Source organism: Chelonia mydas, chromosome 6 (assembly GCF_015237465.2).
Source record: "Chelonia mydas isolate rCheMyd1 chromosome 6, rCheMyd1.pri.v2, whole genome shotgun sequence".
Classification (NCBI taxonomy): Eukaryota; Metazoa; Chordata; order Testudines; family Cheloniidae; genus Chelonia; species Chelonia mydas.
The window spans coordinates 51,378,644-51,403,435 of NC_051246.2; the positions used below are offsets into that span (position 1 = coordinate 51,378,644).

Sequence of the window (24,792 nt, forward strand, 5' to 3'; positions counted from 1 at the left end):
AATTATAAAGAAGTATCTAACCTACATATAAATCAGAGTTGACATGCAGAATTTGGCAACATCTTTATTATATTCAGATTCATAATTTCCACATTTTGTAAGTGGACAATTGCTTCAGAATATTATGTTCAGCAAAGCTTCACCTCTCTGTTTTGAGAATATAATTCTTTGCAGCTGGAGGTATTTTGAAAACTCACCTTTTGCTTAGCTAGCCAAGGCTTCTGGTGACCTTGTGCTCATTTAAAAAAGAGTCCAGTTTTATGTTTTATGCCAATACTGAACTGCTCATTTCACAAGGATTTCAACTTGGGACACTCTTATTAGTGGCTCTCTGAATCAGCAGCAAACTTCCCAAAGCAAGGCTGATTGCAAAATTCAGTCTATTGGATTCTGGTATGGGCTGTGCATGTCTCATTTTTGTATTGTATTATCAGTCATCTTGACTCATGGAAGCAACTTGGGTAAGTGTTAAGAAATGTATATGTGTTTCAGTGATAACATGTTCCCATACAATTTTCAGGCCAGTTGCCCGAACGCTTCTCTGGACAGAGTAGATGGTAGAAGTTTGAGCTCAGGTGGCTCATTTAATAAGATATTCGAGAATTCCAGTATGGAACTACACCTAACATCTTCCTATTGAATGTCTTGTATCAGGGATGGTCAGCTGAATTTAAAATTCCAGTGTACTCCATGTATGTCTGCCAAAGATATTAAAGCAATACTGTATTCTACAGAGAAAGATGCTGATTTGGGAATCAAGGTTTTTAGTCTTTTTTGCATATCCCAGTAGGCTGAGAATGAAAAATAAGCATTCCTCAATGGCCAAATGTTCAGTGCAGATTGTTCTCAAAACCATCAAAAACTAAAGCACAAGTATTATATAGCTGCCAGGGTTCTGCTGATATAAGGTTATGTTCACTTGAATCAAAACCAATTCTCTACCTCCCCCCACTCATCTACAGATCCATGGGTACAGAGGGGCCTGATGCAGCGGAACCATTGCCATTCCACTGCATTGGACAATATGCTGTGAGCCAGAGCTAGAGATCTATGCCACAGAACTCAGCTCCTCAATCTTTGGCAGAGCCATGTGCAGCAGACTTTTCATTCATGGAGAGGAGTTGTGGAAGGGCTGTGGCAGCAGCTCCAGCCATTAGATTGGACTAATAATTGCAGAGCCCTCTCACTCAGCATAGGCACACTTGTCACATTTTCCAGTGTCTGACCAAATTATTCAGTTTGGACACAGAGTGCAGAGTTTGGGGGTTATACTAGTACTATATTAGTGCAAATTTGAAGCTTTATCAGTAGCTAGAGTAAGATGCACTTTCTAGTGTGTAATTTCATACCATCTTGTCTTATTTGAAGATTACTTCCGGCTCCTTTGTAATTCAGTGTGACATAATTGTACTTTTAGATGTTATGCCTGGCTCATGTTCCAGTGACTGATTGGAACAGAAGGGAGGGGAAAAAAAAACATTAAGCCGTGAAATGGTCATGAAACCAGACTTTGGAAAAGCTGTTGACTGATAAGAGATGTAATGTGCTTTGTACTGTCACTGGCCATTTTATACTGTATAACAGTGATAACTTGAAAAGCAAATGGTGGGGAAGTGGTAAGAGTCATCTCTTTATTCTGATATAGACTTTGGGAAAGAAAGAACGTCTAGCAGCTTCCTGTAGCATACTTAACTGAAATATTCATGGAAACGATAGCCCTAGCAGGAAGGTGTTTACAGCCATAACTCTAGCTTTCTGTACCATAAAACAGAAATGTGCCAATGATCATGGGAACCAACTTCAATTATATTAGTTTTAATGTTTACTCCAGTAATCAAATACCTTTCAACAATTAGCTGCCTACTTTTCTACTGCAATGGAAATTATTTTGATTTTACTTCAGTGATCACCATTAGTCTTTTAGCAGATATCTGTTCTCTGTTTGAAATTGTCTCCTTGCAAAGAGAGGAATTTGTGATAACTGTGTGTTGTTTGTAAATAGAGTCGGATTACTTTTCTCTCTCTCTCTGGTTTAAAAAATTCCTTGCCAAAGTGTAATGAAGTGATTGTGGAATAAAGTGAAATAAGCATAGTGTTCCTAGAAACACATTTTGTTGTTCAAGTTGCATGGGGCTCAAATAGTAAACTAGTGATCTGAGGCAGCTAATGACATTTGACTAGAATTAACATAGTATATGAGAGAGTACATTTTCTATCTGCGTAACTTTTGGATCAATGGATGGTGTTATCTTCCAGAACTGTCATTCCTGTTTTCCTAAATTAATGATTATTTCTTTTAGGCTATGAGAATTCTTGTTTTTTGTTTGTTTGTTTTTAATTTAATACCACATCATAGCCTATATTAGAATAATTTTCTTGCTATCCAATGATAAATTTAATGTCTGGTGGATGTGAATGCTGCATTCAGTCTAGGCACCCTTTGATGTTAGCCTTTTGCTTTAAACTTGCAGAATTCTACTAAGTTTCTTTTGTCCAAGAAGTATCTTGTGTTTAAGTTTGTAGTGATGATTTTTCTACTGTGTATGGTCGATAGCTGCATACACCATTATCACTCCTTGTATTTTATTGGAAGTGAGGGCTCCCTTGGATCACGGCAATAGGATTTGATTCAATATCTTTCCTTTTACCACCTCTGTAGTTTATAAATTTAATTTATAAATCCTGAGTAAAAACACACACACACCCACCCACCCACCCAGTATATAGTCAGTGCTGCCAGACTCTTTCCTGGGATTTTGATCACTTTCTTTCCTAGGACTATATTGACAACTTGGTGACACAATCCTACAGATTCTTATTCTATTCCTATGAGAAATCTTTACGTGGGTATTTTGCAGAATTGGACCCTTAACATGCATGGCTTTCACTGTGCAACTGCTACTAATGCTGACAAGTTGCATGTCTAAAGAGCCACATAAATTATAAACAGGCCTCTAGGTGGTGCCTAGTCTTTTGTTTTCAGACTTACTAAGTGTAGTGTGTTACCATTTTTGTTAGATGCAGTAATCCATTTTTGGATTTCTAACTTCTTTCAGTCAGCTGTTGGCCATGAATATCAATCTAAGCTTTCTAAACACTGCTCCCAAGTGGACTCAGTAAGAGGTTTTGGAGGCAAGTTTGGAGTACAAATGGATAGAGTTGACCAGGTAAGTAATTTCCTACAGTACTGCAGTTACTTACAGCAGTTGCGTTCATCAGTTTATATAAGGTATTGGTTTTATCACGCTAAAAACTGCTACTGCTAGGTGTAAACATCGCTGTCCCTCATTTTTAGCACTGCACTCTGTGCATATCAGTAAATTGGCTTTGGTTATTATGGATATTAATACTTTCTTAAGAAGCAAAAATTCTTCCCCCACAATTAAGTTGGAGGATGGCCCGATTTGAAAGAAAAGATTAAAAACTTGCCAGTTAGCCAAGCTACATAAGTTTATGTGAACGGAAAGATGAACCCCAAGTAGTGAAGGAATTTAGCATGGTTTGGGGTGCCTAGCAAACTGAACCACTAGGCTGACTATCAAAGTGGGGAAACTTTCCAAGACTGGTACAATAACCTCCCACTGACAGTGGTGGAAGCTCCATTGTACTGAATCACTAAACCTGACAAGACCCTAATGTACTTCAGGGAACAATCTGCTTTGGCAGTGGCTGAGAAAGATAGCTTAATGGATCTGTTCTTCTCTAATGTTTTGAGGATTTTGGCCCAGAAATCTAAACAGACACTTATGCTCCAGAACCAAGAGGCTTAGAGCATCACTAAGCTCTGATTTCTTTTATGCTGAGTATTTTTCTGTTGAAGCAGACTATTGTGCTACTAATGTTGGACATTTTTTTTTAGAAATGCTTATAACTGTATTATTTCTCCTACAGTCTGCTGTGGGTTTTGAATACCAGGGGAAAACAGAGAAGCATGCCTCTCAAAAAGGTAACGTGTTGAGGTGAATGTGTGTATGTAAATAAATAACTTTTATCAATATTAGCTCCTTGTTGTAAGACTGTACTACAATAGCATGTATATGAAACTGTTGAGGAAACACCGTTTGTAAGGTGCCTAGCACAATGGGGCCTCAACCTGCATTGTCAGCTATCCAGTTATTCTGTGTCCAAAATGATTTACTACTCTCTTGTAGTAAGTGGACTCAAAAACTACTCGATTGGCCTTAACAAAATGAAATACTCTGTTTGTCTTCAAGGGTCTTGTCCTTTGTTCCCCACCCCCAAAATATTTTAGACTGGGCTCCCTGGAGAGGCCACTGCTCCCTAGATTTCAGCCACCTGTTCCTGGTGAAGATAAACCCCCAGGGGCAGCTTTAACTTATGCCAGTTCCCACAAGGACTATATGCTAGTGGAGAATGGGCCATAGCAGAGCCTTGCTATTCTGTGCCCCGTCCTTCTCCTTGTAGTGATGATCTTCACCACAAGCCCTCTCCTGCCTCCATGACAGGAAGTGGAGGGGTAAGATCATACTAATGTTTAAAAAAATGCTAGAAATCAAAATAAGAGTATAGGCTTGCATTTAATCTCTTGCTGGTGGGGAGGGGATTTTAATATGGTTAATATTAATGGAATAAATGGTTCCTGTGTTTTGGACAACTATCAGTGAAAGGGCAGACTAAACCCTAGCAGAACCCATGAATGGTTCCACTAGCTTAATTTAAACACAGAATTACCTTAGGCAGAAGTTTTAACAGCATCCAGATTTACAAATAGGGAACACTGACACATACATGTGACATCATGAGCCGTAATACTATGCTAAATTCTGCTTGTTGTGTTTGTACATTTTATTTTGTGGGCTAGTAGCTATTTTGAAACTGAGATATTATGCTGGATTTCTGCATTGCAACATTGACAACGACACATGGTGAGTTCATTTGTTTGATTGTGCTTTGTTCTCTGGACTCAGATTACTCAAGTGGTTTTGGTGGTAAATATGGAGTGCAGGCCGACAGAGTAGACAAGAGTGCAGTGGGCTTCGATTACCAGGGTAAAACAGAGAAGCATGAATCTCAGAAAGGTTAGTCAACATACATGTTTTTGTTCTATTTTTGATGTGATGCGGGTGCATTTACCAGGAACAGTCTTGTAAACTATTTCATTTTGGTAAATATTGATAAATTTTTTTGTATCGTTATGTACACTAGATAAGTCATAAAGGTTACTGAAAACTTTTTCTTCTTGAAGGAGAACTTTAAACCATATACTTTAGTTTAACTAACACAAGGCGAGGTCAAGTTTCAATTACATTGTAACCAGAGCTGATCAACAGCCTTTTTGCAGAAAAAAATAACTTCTGGGAACTTTGAAATTTTTTGACCAATCTAATATTAAACCCTTAAACGCTCAAACACAGCCGTGAGGTATTTCTAACAAAATCACCTGATACTTAAAATGTAAATTTTACTAATATGAAGGTAACACTTAGGGATTTCTAGAGTTAATATAGTGTTGTTATAGCTGGTAAAAAAAAAAAAAATGTTTGTTTGTTTGTTTAAAAAAATTTTTTGAAATTTTTCAGCAAACAAAGGGACACCTATTTTTCTCAAAATCTTCCCATTTTCTGACCAGTGCTAAATAATGTATTTGCATCACATTATCACGTGAAGTAATAAAAAAGACAACCATACTGCTCTTGATGTATCCTTAGAATTCCATTGTAATTTCACTGTTTCAATGCCTAGTTACAACTGAACTCTTTGAAAGATTAAAGTTACTCACATCGTTCAGTGCTTTGGCTAGCTTTTACACTGCTGTTTTGTTTTCTCCTGCTTAAGGGGAAAATGTTAGGTGATACGTTCTGAAGAATTTAAGACTTAATATCCTGGATCTAGATTAGCCAGGGAGGTCAGTATTCTTCTAATACATAATTTAAAACAAGTGGCTATGGTTAAAGCAGTCTTGTCTTTATAGTGTCTTGTTACTGTACATTTGTAAATAAAACTGTGTTTACTCCTGTCTCCAGATTATTCCAGAGGCTTTGGTGGTAAATATGGAGTTGACAAGGACAAAGTGGACAAAAGTGCAGTTGGCTTTGAATATCAAGGCAAAACAGAGAAACACGAATCACAGAAAGGTTTTTATTAAATTTTATTAAATAAAAGTTTGCATGGGTTGAGTCTAACACTCTTAAGTAAGGGTGAGAATTTCAAAGCTGGGAGGTCTACTGGTAAAATATCAGCATTCTTGCCAGTGAGACTTTTTTTAAACTAGAAAGTATGTAATTGCAAAATCCATCCCCAGTCTTGCAATCTGATCCATATGGGAGGACTTTGATATGCATGTGGAGTTTCACAGACGTCAATAGGACACGATGGTCTTCAGATGCAGATCAGATTGCATGACTGGGACCTTTGTAACTAATAAACAGCAATAATAATGATATCTGGATAAAGAACCATATCATAATATGTTTTTTGGTAGTGTAGGGATGGTGTGCTGCATGCACACAATTGTCCTTCTCTTACCTGCCATGTAGCTATTCTGTGAATGTTGAGACACTTACTACAGGGTAAATCAGAGTATAGTGTGGGTGGGCTATTCTGCACTTTCTGACTTACATTAGTTTTTCGGATAGCTGTTTCCCCCATTCCCCATTAAAGAGATGACTTGGCAGGGGAAAATGGACCATGAAAATAATTCAGTACCATTAATGAAATACTAGGGGATAAAGTCCCATCTATAATATCACTATTTTGTTCAAAATGTTATCTGTAACAATCACACTAATGGCTTGTGGAATTTTATGTACATAGATTATGTGAAAGGATTTGGAGGCAAGTTTGGTGTACAGACAGACAGACAGGACAAATGTGCACTTGGTTGGGATCATCAGGAGAAAGTGCAACTGCACGAATCCCAGAAAGGTATATTTGAGTTAAACTTCTTAACTACACTATTAACACACTTCTGGTTCATGTTACAGTTTATTTTCTCTGCAGCTCTGGTAAAACTGTTTCATAGTAACATGGTAGTTGCTTCTCCATGTTTGAAATGTTACTGTGTTGCAGTTGGTGGAATGTCTTTACAACCCTTTAACAAATCATGACTGGTATTGAGTGCCACTGAAAATATTGACTCAGAGTGCTGGGAGATACGTTGAAATAGCCTTATGAATCTGCACTTAGCTTGGATTCTTGATTTTTTTTCAGTGAAATTCTGGAAGCCAGCCTGTCAGAATTGACTGCTATCTTATGTAAACTGCCAGTTCATATTCATGGACAAATTCTGCTCACTGTACTCAAACTATTTTCCTCTTCCTTGCCCTGTCTCCCCTCCTACACCTCCAGGAGGTAGAAACTCAGCATCAGTGATTCTGACCTCTTCCTTCTCATCCAGATTTTCATGGCCTCCATGAAGATGGGAAGGTCTGCAGCCATAGTCTTTTCCACAGTGGATCAGTCTGTGCTGCCCCCATGCTGAAAGGGGATCTCATCTTTTCCCTTTGCCACTTCCTGTGGTATTTCCTGTGAGAAGGGATGATCTGTGCCCTCATCTTAGCACCTTACATCAAAATGGCTGTGCCAGAACAGCTATCAATGAATGGAACAGTTCTGAACACAGATTTTTTTTTTTTCTTCCCTGCAGAGCAGTAGCAAGAATATTCCTTATTTCTGACGGTGCCAAATAGGAATAACTTTAGGATTTTTTCCTCCTGATCTGTATTCCTTTCAAAGCAGGGCTATAAAGTACAAATGGTGATGGTATCCATGAAATAAACTTAATTTGCTCCTAAATGTTGTCCTACTCACATATTATATTTTTCTTTTGAGTACCTATGAATACACACACAATCTGATCATGAACATATTTTAATATCCGAGTGCATGTTTACAGTATAAGCAGTTGTGCAGAGAAGTGTTGTCTGCAGTATTGGAAGAGCTGCAAAATACAGCTAAGAACATGGAATTGTCTCTCTTATATTCCTGTTAATATTAAGTGGAGCTGGCCTCTTCCTAATCCCAAGTGGAATTATTCACATTCTGAATATACGCTTAAAAATGAGTGTTCAGATTCTTCTAAAAGTACTCCTGATTCATCAGAATTGCTGCTGACGGTTATGTTTTTTTATTGTTTCTAACTAAACTTACCTGTTTCTTTTTCCCCTCCTTTATTACATGTGGCTTTTTCAGATTATAAGAGTGGTTTTGGAGGGAAATTCCATGTTCAAACAGAGAGGCAGGACCCATCTGCTGTGGGGCTTGAATACAAGGAGAAACTAGTGAAGCATGAGTCTCAACAAGGCACAGTCTCCAGTTGTAACTTTCCTAGTGCAGTCGCTTCTAACACAGACTTAAATAGTCATGTAAAAAGACTGATGTTTGCCATAAGTAATCTAAAGAAGACATTCTCTTAAATTTCTATCCCCATGTTATCTAGCAACATCAAGCTATTTCCTTAAAAAGAGATGTTAAACATGATCTCATAACAAGCCTATGTTAAGGATATGGGTTCATAAAATTCCAAATGCTGCAGCTAATAAAATAGAAACAGATTTCCAATATTTAGTTCACGGCTCTACACCAGCATTCAATCACACCAGCTTAAAAGTCCAAATGTAACCCTTTGCCTTAGTTGAAATACACATCTACCCCAATATAACACGAATTTGGATATAACGCAGCAAAGCAGCGCTCTGGGGGGCGGGGCTGCGCGCTCGGGCAGATCAGCGTGTCAGCATGCCTACCGACACTCTGCTCTGAGTGGTGTGTTAAGGATGCCAGGCCTGGGCCAAGGGGTTGAATAAGGGGCAGAGGGTCTTTGGGGGGCAGTCAGGGGACAGGGAGCAGGGGGGTTGGGTAGGGGTGGGGTCCAGGGGTGATTAGGGACGGGGGCATCTCGGGAGGGGGCGTTCAGGGGACAAGGAGCGGGCGGGCTTAGATAGGGGGTGGAGTGGTTAGGGGCAGGGGGGTCTCTAGAGGGGGCAGTCGGGGGACAAGGAGCGGGGGTGTTGGATGGGTCAGGGGTTCTGAGGGGTCAGTCAGGGGGCGGGAAGTGACAGTTAATTAGGGGAATGCTCAAGGCCAAAGCAAGTTCGATATAACACAGTTTCACCTATAACACGGTAAGATTTTTTGGCTCCCGAGGACCGCGTTCTATCGGGGTAGAGGTGTAGTAGTAAAGTATAGCATGTTATAAAGCTGCCTTTGTTCATTGTGAGATAATTCAGGTAAGAACTACAAGTTCTATTTTCTGCTGACATCTTAAAAGAGAAGCCTGATAGTGTAGAGTCTTTTGGAAACCCTAAATCAGAATAGTATAATTGCAATTTATGAAGGTGGTTAATAAAGCCATGCATTTATTCTGATTGACAATACACACTAAAGAGGAAGATAGCTTGCCTGCTATTTCTAACAGCAGCCAATATTTTACGTACTGTCGTGATCTAGTTCCAAACATTTGAAGTCTAGGATAGCTTTAGGAGGAGTTCAAATATACACACACAAAGTCACTGATTAGTGGACCCTATATTTTGGGAATGGGAGCAAAGGAAGAAGTTGTAAGTCAGTTTTCCAAGGCACTCTTCGAGCACTCTTCATTTACATGGTAACTGTTCGTTTTTCAAATAAGGCAAAAGGGAACTACATGACACATTCCCATTGCAGATACATGGAACACCTGTCTTAATTTTGCATGAACCTTGGATCAATACTGAAATAGCAGAAAACGTGAATTTGGCAGCCGTGTGTCTTTACTTGATCAATTCAATGAATGCCATGCAAATAAAAAATATTTCAGTGACACTTGTGCCCTGACAAGTGTTACTGCAAACTTGATAGCACACTACTCTGAACAAAGGAAAATAACTTGGGTAATATGACCTATACTACAGGAAATAACAGTTAGTACTGTGAAAGACTGTGGTCTAGAAGTGGTGCGTTGTGAGGGGCCATCCCTTATTTTTTGCTTGGTTCCTGTCAACATAGCAATTATTAGCTTAACTTTCACTAAAAGAATGTGAAAAGCATGCACATAGTTCACGACATCTTTCTTGCCTGCTGGTATATGAAGAGGCTTCTGTAGATAGATATGTTTATATATATTCTGATTTGCATCAAAAACAAGTTGTATTTTCTTTGGAATTCTGCATGTAGCTGCTTTTTGAAATGGCCATTTGCATTTAACAGACCTTAAAAAAGGGAAAAGATTAAACCTGCCTACTGTGACCTCTTTATCCTGTTTTTTAGATTATTCAAAAGGGTTTGGTGGAAAGTATGGAGTACAAAAGGATCGAATGGATAAGGTAAATTGTTTGAAATGATCATGAATTCAGTAGTCTGGCTATTGGTTTAAAATTCCATCATTATTAGTGAGGCTGCATTTGTAGTGCTCAGATCTCTATACTTGTATCCTGCTTAGGGAATTCTCCTCTCCAATTCTTTATGGTATATAGCTTTCATCTGAGGATCTCAAAGCATTTTACAAAGGTGATTATTGGTGATTATTGTGATTTTTACAAAGGCCATTATATACAGGGGGGAAATTAAAACACAGGGCTTAAGTGATAGTGAAATTCCCACTCAGAGAGGAGCAGAATTAAGAAATATAACCCTGAAATCTAGCTGGCCAGTCTTCTCTTCTAACCACCAGACAGTACCTCATCTTACACCTTGTGAATGTCCTCTCAACTAATTAAAAATAGTTGGCTCTGTGTTTACCTCATTTGTCCATTTATAATTTAAAGGGATGTTGCTATGTTTCATCATCCTGCTGCAGTAAATAGCACACCGAACTGTTTGACTAGTCATTTACCCACTCCACAAACTAAAAGTAGCTCTGTCTAATACACCCCGGATAGAATTTCATCAGAACCCACAATTCTAACTTCAGTCTTTTATGTAAACTTTCAAAAATACTGCTTTATTTCACAAGTTTAAAAGATGAAGGTCTGTATACAGACCTGCTTACCACAGTAAATAAACCTATCTGTTAACTTACAGAAGTATCAAAGCTTCAAACTCTTCTACTTTATCAGTGTATTGTCTTACCCATGATTCCAAACATCAGGAAATCTTTAACTGAGGGAACTCTTTAATTTATTTAGTTATTTTTATTGCCTGATTTAAACACCTATCTCAAAACTACCTCTCTGTTTAGGGTTTGCTTTTAGTTATTTTTTATGTTTTTGGCTGGATGTTTTATCTTGGTAGAAATCCTTCTGTTATACAGACTGAAAGATTATTTTGTATTCAGAACAACAAGCATTCAGCAAATTTCCCTGTCTCCTACTCTTATGATTCATCAATATATAAATGAGATTAATCAGTAATAAAATTAGTGTTAATAGGAATCTAGTGTGACGTGTCTCTGAATGAAGGTTAGCCCTAAATAGTGTGGTGTATTGAAAGAATTAATTCCCTTTTTCATGTTTTAGTCCCAAAAATGTAGTGGGCTTTAAAAATAATAATAATAATTAATAAACCTTGGAGGTGGAAGTCCTGATTTAGAATGTTGCAGCAGAAGATCATGCAGGTGTGTGCTGCCTTGTTTACTGAATGAGCATGTGATGAGAGAACTGGTGCTGCTTTGTGTAGTAGTTGATACTTTCTCATTTCTGGTAGAATGCATCGACTTTTGAAGATATTGAGAAACTGTCATCAACTTATCAGAAGACCAAGCCAGTAGAAGCTGGTAAGATTATATTCTTGATTACAGAATCCCTTTTTTATGTTTCTCTCATGGGCTGTAGAAGGTGGGTCACCTTACTCTGGCACCCCTAAGGTTATTTCACCCCCTTTGGTACCAATGAGTAAGAATCCAGGCTTCCTTTTTGTGACCTTGGCAGGTCAGTAGCACCCACATATGCCTTATTTTACTCATTGACTGTAGAGTCTCCTCTCTGAGTGACAGGTGACACTCATTTCCCCCCTCAGTATTAACATTTGAGTCCAAATTAGAGTTGCATTTAAACAATACATTGTTTCTTTGTGAGGGAGAAAAAACAGTACCAAGAAACTAAAAAGCATCTCCTTGATTCTCACACAGGCTGAGACTGTGCTAAGCTTTTCTAGAATGGGCTAGACAACTTAGGCTTTGTCTACATGAGAAAATTGTACTGATTAAATTAGTTTAGAAATGGACTTAATTAAATTCGGTGCAACATCTTGTGAAGATGTTCTGTTTCAGTTTGAAAGTCATTTATATCAACGTAGGTTATGTTAGCTAAGTTTGGTTTCTAAACTGACTTAAACCAGCACAACTTTCTCATCTAGACAAGGCCTTACAAAGATCAAAGGTAAGTAATGTTGATGTTGCATGTCATTTCATGTTAGCTAATTGCTTTTCTCCTTCCCCCTCTCCAAATCTTCTGGAAGGCTGTCTAGGAGAGCCTTTCTTTCTCTCTAAAGAAGGCACTTTCTTGCATAGAAATATTGGCCTGAATAAATATTGACTGGCTTTACTTAGCAATCTTATTTGCTTTCCACAAACACTGGGTTGAGTTAATTTTAGTTCTCAAAGTATCACAAATACTACTACTCCTGAAGGAATTCTGCACCAAAAGTTTAAGAATTCGGCACACGATATTTTAAAATTCTACAAAATTCTGCACATTTTATTTGTCAGAATAACACAATATTTTCAATTATTTGCTGACAAGTGTTTTGAAATAAATTACCAAAATAATTGAAAATGATGTGATTATGTTGTTGTTTTTTATTGTGTTGTTTTGACGAATAAAATGTGCAGAATTTTTAATTTTTGGTGCAGAATTCCCTCAAGAGTACCAGGGTTCTGTGTGGTGCAATCTGGATGCAGACAGCTTGGTGGGACGTGTGTGTGTGTGTGTGTGTGTGCGTGTGTGTGGAATCTGGATGCACAGGAGCTTGCGGGGGTGGGGAGGGTCTGGGTGCCAGGGCAATGGGACTCTGCAGGGGAGTCCAGGTGAAAGTGGTTAGGGTGCAGCGGGGCAGTGTCTGGGTGTGGGGGAATCAGTGGGAGGTCTGGGTGCTGGGAGAGTGGGGATTGGTGGGGTGGGGGTCAAGGTGCAGCTGGTTGGGGCTCAGTGGGGTGGAGGTCTGGGAGTGGGGGGCTCCGGATGCAGGGAGTGAGGCTCGGGGGGATTTGGGGTGGGTTCGAGGGGGGGGGACCCTGATGCAAGGGGTGAGGCTGAGGAGCAATGGGGCCAGGAAGTTGGGGAGGGGGTCACTTTATGGGAAGCCGCTACCCCTGTGCATCTGGACCCCCCAGCACCCATAACCCCGCCCCGCACCCATAACCCCCACCCCACAGAGCCTCACCCCCTGCACCCAACCCCCTCCTCCCACAGTGCAGAGCTTCCTGCAGTTGGGGGAGGTTTCTGGGGGTTGATTTGATTCAGCCCCGGCTGCTCAGTGAGGGGGCAGGGAGGAACTCAGTCTCCATTGTCCTGCCCCACCCCCGTGGTGACTTACCTCTCCCTGCGCTGCTTCAGGTGCCCGAATAGACACACCTGCACTGCCAGGGAGGGGTGAATGAGCACTAGTGCAACCTCTCTTTGCTCCCCCACAGAAACCATTTTTCTGTGGGGAAGCAAAGAGAATCTGTGCGGGGACACGTTACTGAGCACGCGCAGTGGTGCAGAATTCCCCAGGAATAATTAAATACACTCACACCAGAATTGTTTGCACAGCCACCTTGACAGCACTCCAAGTAGGGAACAAACAGAGCATTGTGACAAAAGGGTCCAGTTGCACTAGGCAAAATTCACCCCTGTGCATTGGGCCAGAACAAAGGCTTTGTACTGCCTGAGTCCTGCTAAGGTCCTCAGAAGTCTCTGGGCCTGATCCTGCAAGCCTGTTGTGCACGTGGAACACCCATTAAATGCAAACAGAGGTGGTTTGCGGGACTGGGCCTTATGCTTTGAATGAATCTTGGAACAGGGAATATTTCTTTTCCTTCACATGTTAGGGGAGGGAGAAGAAAGGGCAGAGGAGTGTGGTTAAGATGTATTTTGACTATTGGCAGTGTAGCTGCTGAGATACCATGTCTGGGCTGTGTCTGTCTGCCAAGACTTTGAAATATGACAAAAAGCTAAGTGCTGAACCAAGTTGTTGTAGAAGAAGGGCTTGTAGTAACTGAGCTTAAAGAATCTTAAGAACTGATACTTAGATGTAAACAGCTCTCTTAAAAAGCTTTAGTACTGATGGTACTATACTTCTGTGTCAGGTTTCTTTAGTGAAATCTTCCTTTTTTTTAGCATTGTTAGCATATGTTTGGGGTGGCAAGAGAACGAATCGCACATCAGCTCCCAAAGACACATTGAATTTATACCAAGAGGATGTTGCTACAGTGTATGTCAATTAATTGGCCAAAAGATACGAAGCTCTACACTCAACTCAGTGGCATTTGTTAGTATGTCTGTAATACAGTAACTTTGGAATGCCACATCCCAGGAATCTTAAGTGCCTCCTGCTACTAGTTACATCAGGGGAGGGCAAACTACGGCCTGCGAGCCGGAGCCGGCCCCTCAGGGCTTTCAGTCCGGCCCGTGGGATTGTCAGCCCCGTGGCACAGCGGAGCTAAGGCAGGCTCCCTGCCTGTCCTAGCCCCGCGCCACTCTCGGAAGCAGCCAGCACCATGTCCCTGCAGCCCCTGGTGTAAGGGGGGGCAGAGGGCTCCATGCGCTGCTCTCGCCTGCAGGCACCGCCCCCCATGGCTCTCATTGGCTGAGAATGGGGAACCACAGTTAGTGGGAGCTTCGGGGGTGGTACCCATAGATGAGGGCAGCATGCGGCAGAGCTGCCTGCCACCCCCAGGAACCGCTGCCGGGCATGCTGGTCACTTCCAGGAGCAGTGCGGGGCCAAGGCAGGCAGGGAGCCTGCCTTAGCCCCGCTGTGTGCCGCTGCCACCCCAGAGCCACGTGCGGTAAGCAGCACCGGGCTGCACCCCACACCCCGAACCCCTTCTGCACCTGCACCCCAACCCCCTGCCCTGAGCCCTCTGCTGCACCCCAATCCCTTTCCCTGAGCCCCTTCCCACACCGCCTCCTTTAACCCCAACCCCCTGCCCTGAGCCTCCTGCTGCACCCCTCCTGCACCCCAACCCCCTTGCCCTGAGCCTCTTCCTGCACACCACATCCCCTCCCACACTCCCTCTCAACTCCCTTCCCCAGCCCTACATTCCTGGCCCTGGATATAATTTCGCCACCCAGATGTGGCCCTCGGGCCAAAAAGTTTGCCCACCCCTGATCTGCAGATATCAGAGGCAGCCGCTCTACTTGCTGCATGGGGAGAGTGTAGCCTGGACTCTAACAGAAATAAGAAAAGAGCCTAACAGAAAGGATTTGGGGACAGGAAGCACAACGGTCCAGAGAAATGGGGCTGCACTGGTGAGGGAAGCAGGGAGTGGTGGGAGCAGGGGAGTGGACCAGGTGGCGGGAGGAAGCAGGGACCTGGAAAGGACTTAGGGCCAGTGAGGAAGCAGGCACCTGGAGGAAGGAAGGGGAGCAGACTTGGCAATTTGGGGGAGCAGGAACCCATAATGGGATGGAGAGTAGGGGTGATGAGGAAAGCAGGAATTGGGTGGGTTGGCATGGACGTGGGGACCCAGAGTCAGAGGAAATGGAGATGGGGAAGGAAAAATGGGGCCCTCAGAGAGGGGAACATGGACCTGGAATGGGTGCCCTGGGGAAATGGGGACCTGACAGGGGTATGGTGGGGGGAATGATGACCTGGCAGGACACTGAGCCCCTCCCATGGTGGGTGAGAGAAGAATGGGATCCAATGGTATGAGGGAGTGAAACATGGGTGACACAGAGCCCCTGCCATGAGGTAAGGGTAGGGGGACTTGCAGGGATTCCCATCAATAGAGAAGGATGGCACACGGGAAGCCCTCATGAAGTGTGTGTTCCCCCACTATGAAATCTGGCTGTAAACTGACTCCAGTATGGCACCTTGCAGAGATTCTGTCCAAGTAGAACACTTTTTTCTGTTTTTCATTTTGATCTTAAATTTTTTTTAAAATATTTGTAATGTTACAGTGAATAATAAAACAAGCAACATCCGAGCTAACTTTGAAAATCTAGCCAAGGAAAAGGAACAGGAAGACAGAAGGAAAGCAGAAGCTGAGAGAGCACAAAGAATGGCCCAGGAGAAACAAGAACAGGAGGAGGCGAGAAGGAAACTAGAAGTAAGTAAGATTCAGAGCCCTTCTGGGCAAACTCTGGTGGTTTCTGAGTGTGGAGTAGGAGAGGAGAAGGGTATATCCTCTAGAAAACATGCTCCTTTCTTTCTCTTGCTAGACTTGGACATTTAAGTATCCTGGTGCTAGCACTTCACCTGGGAGCCAGGGCCCCTTTCTAGCAAACTGCACCTCCAGACACACAGCTGGACTCCCACAAGAGCTATAAAAGTAACCTCTGAGTAGCTAATGGAATCCTAGAACTGTAAATGGAGATAATGTTGCTTAACCTCGACATGCTTCATAGAACACAGTGATGCTGGAAATGTGCATGGTTTTTAATTTTGAATAACTAAGTTCTACTTAGTAGTCATGACTGTCCCCTATTAATGAGACTGGATGGTTTGAGTGTTAGCAATAAATGTTCTTTCACATCGAGGTCACTGGCTGAAATCCAGGCAAGGTTGATAGTTGCCATTCCTGGGAAATGCGTTGGTGATCTCAGTCTTGTCTCTTAGGGGACAGGGCGCCATGTTACACATATAACCATCCTTGTTAACAATTTCAACAGACGCCAAGGATTGAATGGGTCTAGAGAATGAACTACCATCTCATCTCTGTGGGGTATTGTGAGTTAGACTGAGGGAACCTTGCACAGTTTCCCATAGACTGAGGTCATCTGCCTCCAAGATGGTCAGTGTAGCCCTGCATAGATTTAAAACCTCTAAAAATTGGCGTGTTACATTCTGTGTGGAAGAGAGATTTAAAATACCACAAAATAAATTCATTTATTGTTACATAACCCAAGCTATGTCTAAACAAAGAAACATACAACTAGTGTACGTATAGTCAAATACAATAATAGCAGATAGGCTCGTTAATTCACAATTGAACAGCTGATTTTTTGCAGTATAGGTTTCGTAGGGCATGAATGCGAATTCTCCCACTCCTGTGTCTCCAGTCAGAGGGTGGTCTCTCCATCTAGACTGCTTCAGCTAATTACCTCACTGCTTTTGTTGGTTACATGAGATTTGTTTTGTTTTCCCTCTCATGCTTCTTTCACTTCTAGTTAGGATGGTGTTCAGGAAGCTTTTCTTTAAATGCTGTGTTGAATCAGCCAATTTCTAACAATTGTTAGTCTCAAATGCTAGAAGTTGCTTTCTAATCCAAGCTTCATGTAGAGCAATTTATGGTGGCAGAAACCCAGCTCTGGGCTGCTTGGCAAGACCATATTTTAAGCATCTTAATGTTATATGGAAAAGCAATTACACTGTTGGCATCTAAACTACAGTCTGAGAAGCACATAGCCATTTTAAAGAACATTATAATTCAATCTGTACTTAGATTTCTGAGGCTGCTAACTTAGGTTGAAAGTATTTAATGCTATTTTTAAACAGAGAATTTCACTTATTTTACACTTGTACCAATTTAAAGTAGTATAATGCTTGGCACTTTTCCAGTGCTTTTCATCCAAAGAACATAAAGCCTTTTTCAAAGGTGGATGAATATCAGTGTCTCCACTTCATTTTTAGAGGTAAGGAAACCGAGGCACTCAGTTTAAATAGCTTACCCAAAATCACACAGTCAATGGCAGAGCTAGGACTGGGAATCTGTGAAACCTTTCTTTTGGGCTACACTGCAAGAAGTCTATCTAATGCTACAAAATATTATGTATAAAATAATAATTACAGAACTTAAAGGTGAACTGTAAACAATTTTTTTTCCATTATTTTGCTTCTTAGTAATGCATAAAGAACACCTCTAACTTTTCTCAACTTTTTTTTTTTTTGCTTGCTTGCTTCATCTACACATCATACATTTCAGGTCTTGGATTCCCTATTGCTATAGAACTCCCTGAGAAGACTCTCCAAGATACTAAAACCTGAGCAATTGCAAAGAAAGGGGAGACTTGTTCACACTGGGACAGATTTTCATAAGAGCGCAGCACCAGTGTGTTGAGTTCTTCAATCTGGGCCAATGTTCAAGACTCTTGTCCTTGTGTGTTGGTTATACTTGTTTAACTCAGCCTCTTGACAAACAATGAGGAGCAAAGGTTTCTGTATAAGCCTTTTAGCTGTAGGCTGGGATTTCTACAGAAGGTCTTACAGGGAAGACTGGGCTTGATAGTCCTAATTTTTTCTAAAAAGTTGAAAAACACAGTATTTTCCTGTCTTTACCCTTCCTTTTTTTTAAATTGTGAAAAATGCCCTGTTTTTATCATAAGGGAGCCATAAAAAGAAAAGATATTGGCTGTGTCCCTGCAAAGAGCACATACTTCTATTCTCGGAGTACTGCATGCTCCTGAAAATGTCTGTTACATTAGTGAGAAGAATTAAACATAGGGCAGACATGTTAATTTCTGTTGCTGAATGGCACAGGCAGTTACTCCTGAGTATTGCAGATAAAGAGGCAAATACTAACTAGCTGGCAATGCCTAACTTTTTAAAATCACGGTAATATTAACCTTTCTGTATTTTAATATCCTACCTCGGTCCAAAATTAACCCAAAAGATTCATGCATCCTTTTGCCTGAAGATTGCACCTGAATCAGGGGCAATATAACATGCAGTGGACTGTGTGGAGCTCCAAATTGTTGCATCCTGTGTGGCAGAATGCGGTGGTAGTGTTGCTTTTGTTTACACCATGTGGAAACCTTATGGAAGTTCAGGCCACAGCATTGTAGCAAATTTAGTTCTGTCCTAGCTATTCAAAGCCTGTTGCCTTGTCAGCTGGTTAACATGCCAGGAAAAGCTTAAAAGTTTGTTTCCCATCAAAAATGACATGTCAGTTTTATAACTAGAACATGTGGTATCAAGTTCCCTACACTTGAATTAAAATGCAGTTTGAAGCCCAGTTCATGGATTTTAAAATACTGAATACAAATAACCTACAGATCCTATGCAAATATTCCAAAGAGCAGAATCAGGTGCTCGCTTTACATTCTACACATAACCTATATAAATTACTCTTTTTCTTCTAATCCGCCCTGTTTATTCACACACCTTATGGCCAGTCTAAACAAAACACGCAGGTTTAATTATGCAGTTAGTTAGATGCTGTGTTTTCAAGTAAAAAAAACCCATCCTTTGTCACCAGTCCTTCTAGAGTTAAAGAGCACGCTGATCATTGCACCCACACTGCTGTTACTTCACTATCCTGAAGTCACTGTTCAAAGTTATCCTGAATTTAATCACTTTTCTTTTTGATAAAGGAACAAGCGAAAGCCAAAAAACAAACTCCACCTCCATCTCCCACCCCACAGCCAGCTGATGAGAAGCTGCCCTCAAGCCCAGTTTATGAGGTTAGTTAAAATCACAATTAGTAGCTTGTCCTAAACACATCTCAGTAGTGAATAGGCTTTATATTTGTGGGTAATTTTTATGGCTTTGCTATAAAGTTATGATGTCCAGTAAAGTGGTAAGCTGCCTTCTTGTAGGAAGTTCTATTTAATGGGTCATGGCGTTTGGGTTTTAAAGCTAGATGTGTCAATGTAGGGAGATATATAGGTAGCCTTGTATCCATTCTCTCCTGTTGAAATATTAATAAGGGGTTAATGTGGGAAATGGAGTACTTACAACAATTAATGTTAGGGTTCAGCCTTAAAGGGTGAAATTGAAATAAAGTGAGAGATGTTTATTCTTCCTAGTATTAAAATGTGATTGTTTTTGTTGTAAATAAGAAAAATATAAATGCAAGCAAAAAAGTGTCTAATTTTGAGAAATAGACTTGTCTTGTATCATAAACCACCATTTATTAGCAATATAACAATATTTACACAATGGACCTGTTGACATTAGACACACGTGTCTGCTTAGTTGTAATGCACTTGTTGTAATGGTATCTAGAGATTTAAAGGTATCGTGTCACTAGTTCCTGGAATCATAACAGTGATGGCAGACTAACCTGATATCTGTAGAATAGCTGAGCTGTTCTGTTGGATTCTAATCATACTTAGGGTGACCTCAAGACAATCCTGCACATGTACATATTGTTGTCGTGTAGTATTGAATATTGCCATTTTCAAAGGAAATGTTCTCACTAGTTTGAATTCTAGTGCTGAATGCAGTACCTAGGAACTTCTCTTCTGCACTATTGATGTCATGCTTGAGGGGCTGCTTATCTGACCTTGACAAGTTTCATCTTTGTTTTTCTAGGATGCAGCTTCATATGAGTCAGATGCAACCTACAAGAATTCCAGTACAATATATTCAACTGTACATGAGCCAGAATCCAGCTACAAAGCTGAAGAGTCAGACTACCAAGAAGCAGTCAGTCAGCGGGAGTCAGAATATGACCCAGAGACAGTCTATGAAGTGGCAGGGGCAGGAGACCTCTATCAAGCAGGTAGAGTGCTCTTATTTCTGAGTTGGTACCTTCAAATGGTAGGTAGTGAGTCAGTGAATAATTGTGCTAATATGTCCCTGTCACTGGTTTGGGCAGCAACATAATCTAAGTTGTTAACATTTTAATTTTTAATTTAAATGTGCTGATATCAAATTAAAGGGGCAATATGGCAAAGAAGAACATTGACCTGCCTTTATAATGAGTGGGCCTTATTTCCAATGCTGAAAATAAATAAGATTCATGATTTAATGTTGAACTAACTATAAGGCAAACTAGTGACTGCTTTTAGCTGAAGTTTAGAGAGAGCCATCCTCTTGCTTCTACATATGTCATGTAACACAAATTGGATTTGGAAAAAAATACAAAGGTGAACTTCAAATAAAGGCTTATTTTAGCTAGTGCTGGCCAGCCATCTTGAAAATCCTACTAACAAATAATTGCCTTTAGAATTAAGCAACAGACGCATCTTTTAACCTTTGCAGTCTGGGACATTAAGCCTAGAAAGTTAAATCTGCTGGTCGGGAGAGTAGAGATTGGAAGGGTGTGTTCCTGTTTCATCATGTAACTTCGGGGGTGGGGGTGATATAAGGTGTGCAGGATAGTACTTTTTTCATCTTGTAAATGTATTGTTGTTTTTCTCAAAATTTCTTCATAAACTAATTCAAAGCTGCCTGTCTCTTACCCTCTCACCAAGGCCATGCGAGAATGAAATTTCTCTTCAAAGTTTGTCCCTGGATCTAGTCACATTTTATAGACCTTTTCCTGAACTAAAGCTGTGGGGCTTCATTTCTACCCTCTCATGCTCCTTTCTATAACAGCCTCCCCATCCATCTCAATTTCTAATTTGTTATAAAAATATCAAAGAAACCAATCAAAACCTATGCCAATATTGCCAAAATTGTGCCTCTTCTGGGTGCACACTGACACAGTTGGCTAGTTTTTTTCCTTACTTCAATCTGTGGCCCAAATTACAATGGGGATGTGGAAGATGGGTGCCAGATTACACTTTCATAAATGAGGGCTCTATCTATACATAGTGTGGTTTTAGTTCTCTAATGTGTCTGTCTTTTCTAACACTCTTTAGAAGAAAATACTTATGATGAATATGAAAATGAACTTGGAATTACAGCCATTGCCCTTTACGATTATCAGGCTGGTAAGCGCGGGTCTTGTTCTCTTTAATTTTGTAACCTATGAATAACTTTCTGTCTAGTGTAATATTAGCATAATACATATCCTCCACCCAGAATACATTAAGCCCAGCTCTAGCAGTTAGATATTAAGTGACTGCCAGGGCTGAAGAGTAACATGAATATTACGGTTATAGAAAGTTTTCCTTGGTGTGATGGGTAGCAGTCACTATACAAGATTAACAGCATACCCAATTTATAATAGATAAGAATTGAATGTTCTCCTTTTAGGATGAAAGCTGCCACTAAAAACAAGTAAGAGGGAGTCTGTTGCTCAGAGAAATCTTTTGATTATCACATTTTCTATCCTGTTTTAAATGTCCTTGTTTGGCGCATTGGAGAGAGGAAGGTAGCTAACATTACTAAGGCTCCTCTGTGAATAACTCCCTTTTAAATCACTTAATGCTACTAAAAATACCATTACGTAGGAAAAAGCTGACCACAGTAAAACTTCACGTGAGAGTACTGAACACATTGCCTCTTCCACTCTTTTCTCAGCGGGCGATGATGAGATTTCCTTCGATCCAGATGACATCATCACGAACATAGAAATGATTGATGACGGCTGGTGGAGGGGAGTGTGCAAAGGCAGATATGGGCTTTTCCCAGCCAATTATGTTGAGCTGAGGCAATAAAGAATATTGTCAACCGATTATGCCTTAATGCCATAGTCATTAAACCTGATTTAATACACTACAAATCATGATGCTTTTTTGAGGATGGAGGGGTATATACATATTGCTTTTATATTTAATACTTTGCTCATGCTTTTTAAAATGTTTATGCCACAGAATTCGCTAATATATTATAACTCTTATGTTCCCCACCAAGGTCCCTGGTAACGGTTCTTACGTATTTTGAAATATTTTTCCTTATTCTTTGCCAAATTAGTGATTGGCATTAAATGCCATTTCAAGGACTCTTAGCTGCCTGTCATAAGAATGCATGTTTCACTCATACCTGTAAGTGAACAGAATTACCTAGTGATTAAGTCTAGTTAGTCTTCCACTAAATGTTGTCAGCTAAAGATCATGGCTATGCAGGTAATTTGCATTTCCACTTAAGAAGGAGTACACCTGTATTTCCATATATAGTGTATGGATAAGGGAAGAGAAGGACTTGAAAGTTTACAGTTAATGACAACTACCTAACTTTGAATATTGGCCAATGGTTAGAAATATATTGATGCTATGAAGGAAACAGTCCAGTTATTCGTTATTTCATTTTAAAGTGAGGTCTCTTGGCTCAAACATGGACTTTCTCGTGCTACCACTTTTGTCTTTTCCCCTATGGACATCTTAGCACTAGCTCTTGCTAATCGCTTCGTTCTCTCCCCCCTCCCGAAAAACCCTTTTAAAGTTGTTACAGAAATGCTTGCAAAATTCCAGTGTTGACTCACCCAGGGACGTGCTTGGTCTTTTCAAGGAACCCCAAACCGGCATCCAAACCAGTACCCCACTACCTACAGTAACAGTCTCACTGCTTTAAAGATTAAAAGGCAGTACAATGTTGCTATATTGCATTGTATGTACAAATATATTTTTGCTCATACAATGAAACAGGCAGGCTTGCAGTTCAGTAAGACAGTTATAACTGGATTTCAGTCAAGAAATGTTAATACAAATAGCATGAAACCATTCCAGATAGTCTCCACTTCTGATCCACACAAAAACAACTGTCCTCTTTATATTTCAGCAGAAACTGCCAGTAACATTTGTCCCTAATGATGGAGTTAATCCTGTTTTTTGCCAAAACAGAAGTTGAAGTTCTTGTCACTTTTAAAAATTGGTTTATTTCACCACGAAAGTTGGTGTCCCTACCAAAGATAGTAAGTTCCAGCTAATAATGCATATGTTAAATGTGTATATTGTCTGTATCCACCTTCTCATAAAAATGAGAATGGCAGTGTGGAACTGGCACATTTGGACCAGTGGAGAACAGAAAATTTTTGTATAAAATGGCACAGTGTATCTAGGAAGAAGGTATCATGTGGAAACCAAATCTTGGGTGATTGGGACAATCTTTAATGAATGTCATGTATGTCATATGACTATATTTTTTTTCTCTCCCATGGTTTCATTTCTTTGTCGTATTTCATTAATAGATTGGGTTGGGTTTTATACGCAGTTTATTTTATCCAATTTTGCATAGAACACCACATAGGAGATATGATTTTTTGTAAATTAAATATTCAAATAAACTTTTTGAACCATTTTCATGGGATACTTTTGTATTTTAAAGCTGATGTTTCAAGAATGTTGAGGTTTCAGTTCAGAGATTCTCTTGGTTCACTCATCTGGTCACCTTCACCATATCTGCTTCCATGTCAATCAGACCCTTAACACCATGAATAATGAGTATTTCCAGTGGACACTGCTATGTGGTGACCAGTTATTGCAGTGATAGGTACCTTTCTGAATGAGTGTCCCAGCAGCGCTCTGCTGAACTTTCTGAACACTTCCCTAACACGCAGATCCACTGGCTAGCCTCCTGTTCCTGCCCCCATGTGGAAACATTTAGATTTTAAAAAAGGGGGTTATGGGCCAGAGTTTCAAAAAGAGCTTAGCTCTCATTTAGGCACTTCAGTGAAGTGAGCTGACTCCCCTGCCCAAAACAAACACATGCAGTATGCCACAGCTCCCTTCAGAGAATGAGAGGTGCGGAGAACAATGGGAGCTACAGGATACTATGGTTTTTTGAACATTTGACTCCCCTAACTGTGTTTTGTGAGGGAGAAAAAAGCTGTACATAACTGGCTCCTAAGAAAACCAGCTGCTGCATGGGTCATAAAACTTTACCTTCATAGCCCTGCTATTCAAGGTCCTGAAGCATTAGCTTCTCCACTATTTTTTTGATACAAAGCTAAAGCAAGTTGCATATCTGTGTTGTAGAAACCACCTTGGAAGAAGCTGGATGGGAGTAGGTTGTAGCTGTCCAAGGAGACAGCCAGGCCTTCTGGCATCTGGGTGGAAATTGTAGATGGCTTGGGATTTTGTGTCCAAAGAGGTAGCTGAGCCTTCTGGTACTGGGGAAGAAGATACATGTTCTCCTTTTTTCCCCCTTCCCTCATGTGGACAGGGTCATAGGTGACATAAAATTCTGGGGGGCAACTTGAATTCCAAGTTCCCCATCGCACTAAC

General features: G+C 40.6%; 1 protein-coding gene across 5 annotated transcripts in view; it reads left to right on the forward strand.

Moving 5' to 3' along the window:
- The window catches only part of CTTN (cortactin), a 36,499-nt gene extending 12,633 nt beyond the window's left edge, over positions 1–23,866 (forward strand). For 2 of the 5 annotated variants that reach the window (XM_007067952.4, XM_027830123.3), the window contains exons 5-16: positions 3,057–3,167; positions 3,892–3,946; positions 4,929–5,039; positions 5,985–6,095; positions 6,775–6,885; positions 10,207–10,262; positions 11,581–11,650; positions 15,979–16,127; positions 19,330–19,419; positions 20,273–20,462; positions 21,547–21,618; positions 22,151–23,866. In XM_007067952.4, the coding sequence (XP_007068014.2) occupies positions 3,057–3,167; positions 3,892–3,946; positions 4,929–5,039; positions 5,985–6,095; positions 6,775–6,885; positions 10,207–10,262; positions 11,581–11,650; positions 15,979–16,127; positions 19,330–19,419; positions 20,273–20,462; positions 21,547–21,618; positions 22,151–22,287 (1,263 nt within the window). In that variant the 3' untranslated portion in view covers positions 22,288–23,866. Of the gene's footprint in view, positions 1–3,056; positions 3,168–3,891; positions 3,947–4,928; positions 5,040–5,984; positions 6,096–6,774; positions 6,886–8,151; positions 8,263–10,206; positions 10,263–11,580; positions 11,651–15,978; positions 16,128–19,329; positions 19,420–20,272; positions 20,463–21,546; positions 21,619–22,150 lie in introns of all 5 variants that reach the window. The other 3 variants (XM_043548720.1, XM_043548719.1, XM_043548722.1) reach the window with 2 other exon arrangements.
- Positions 23,867–24,792: the final 926 nt, after the last annotated feature.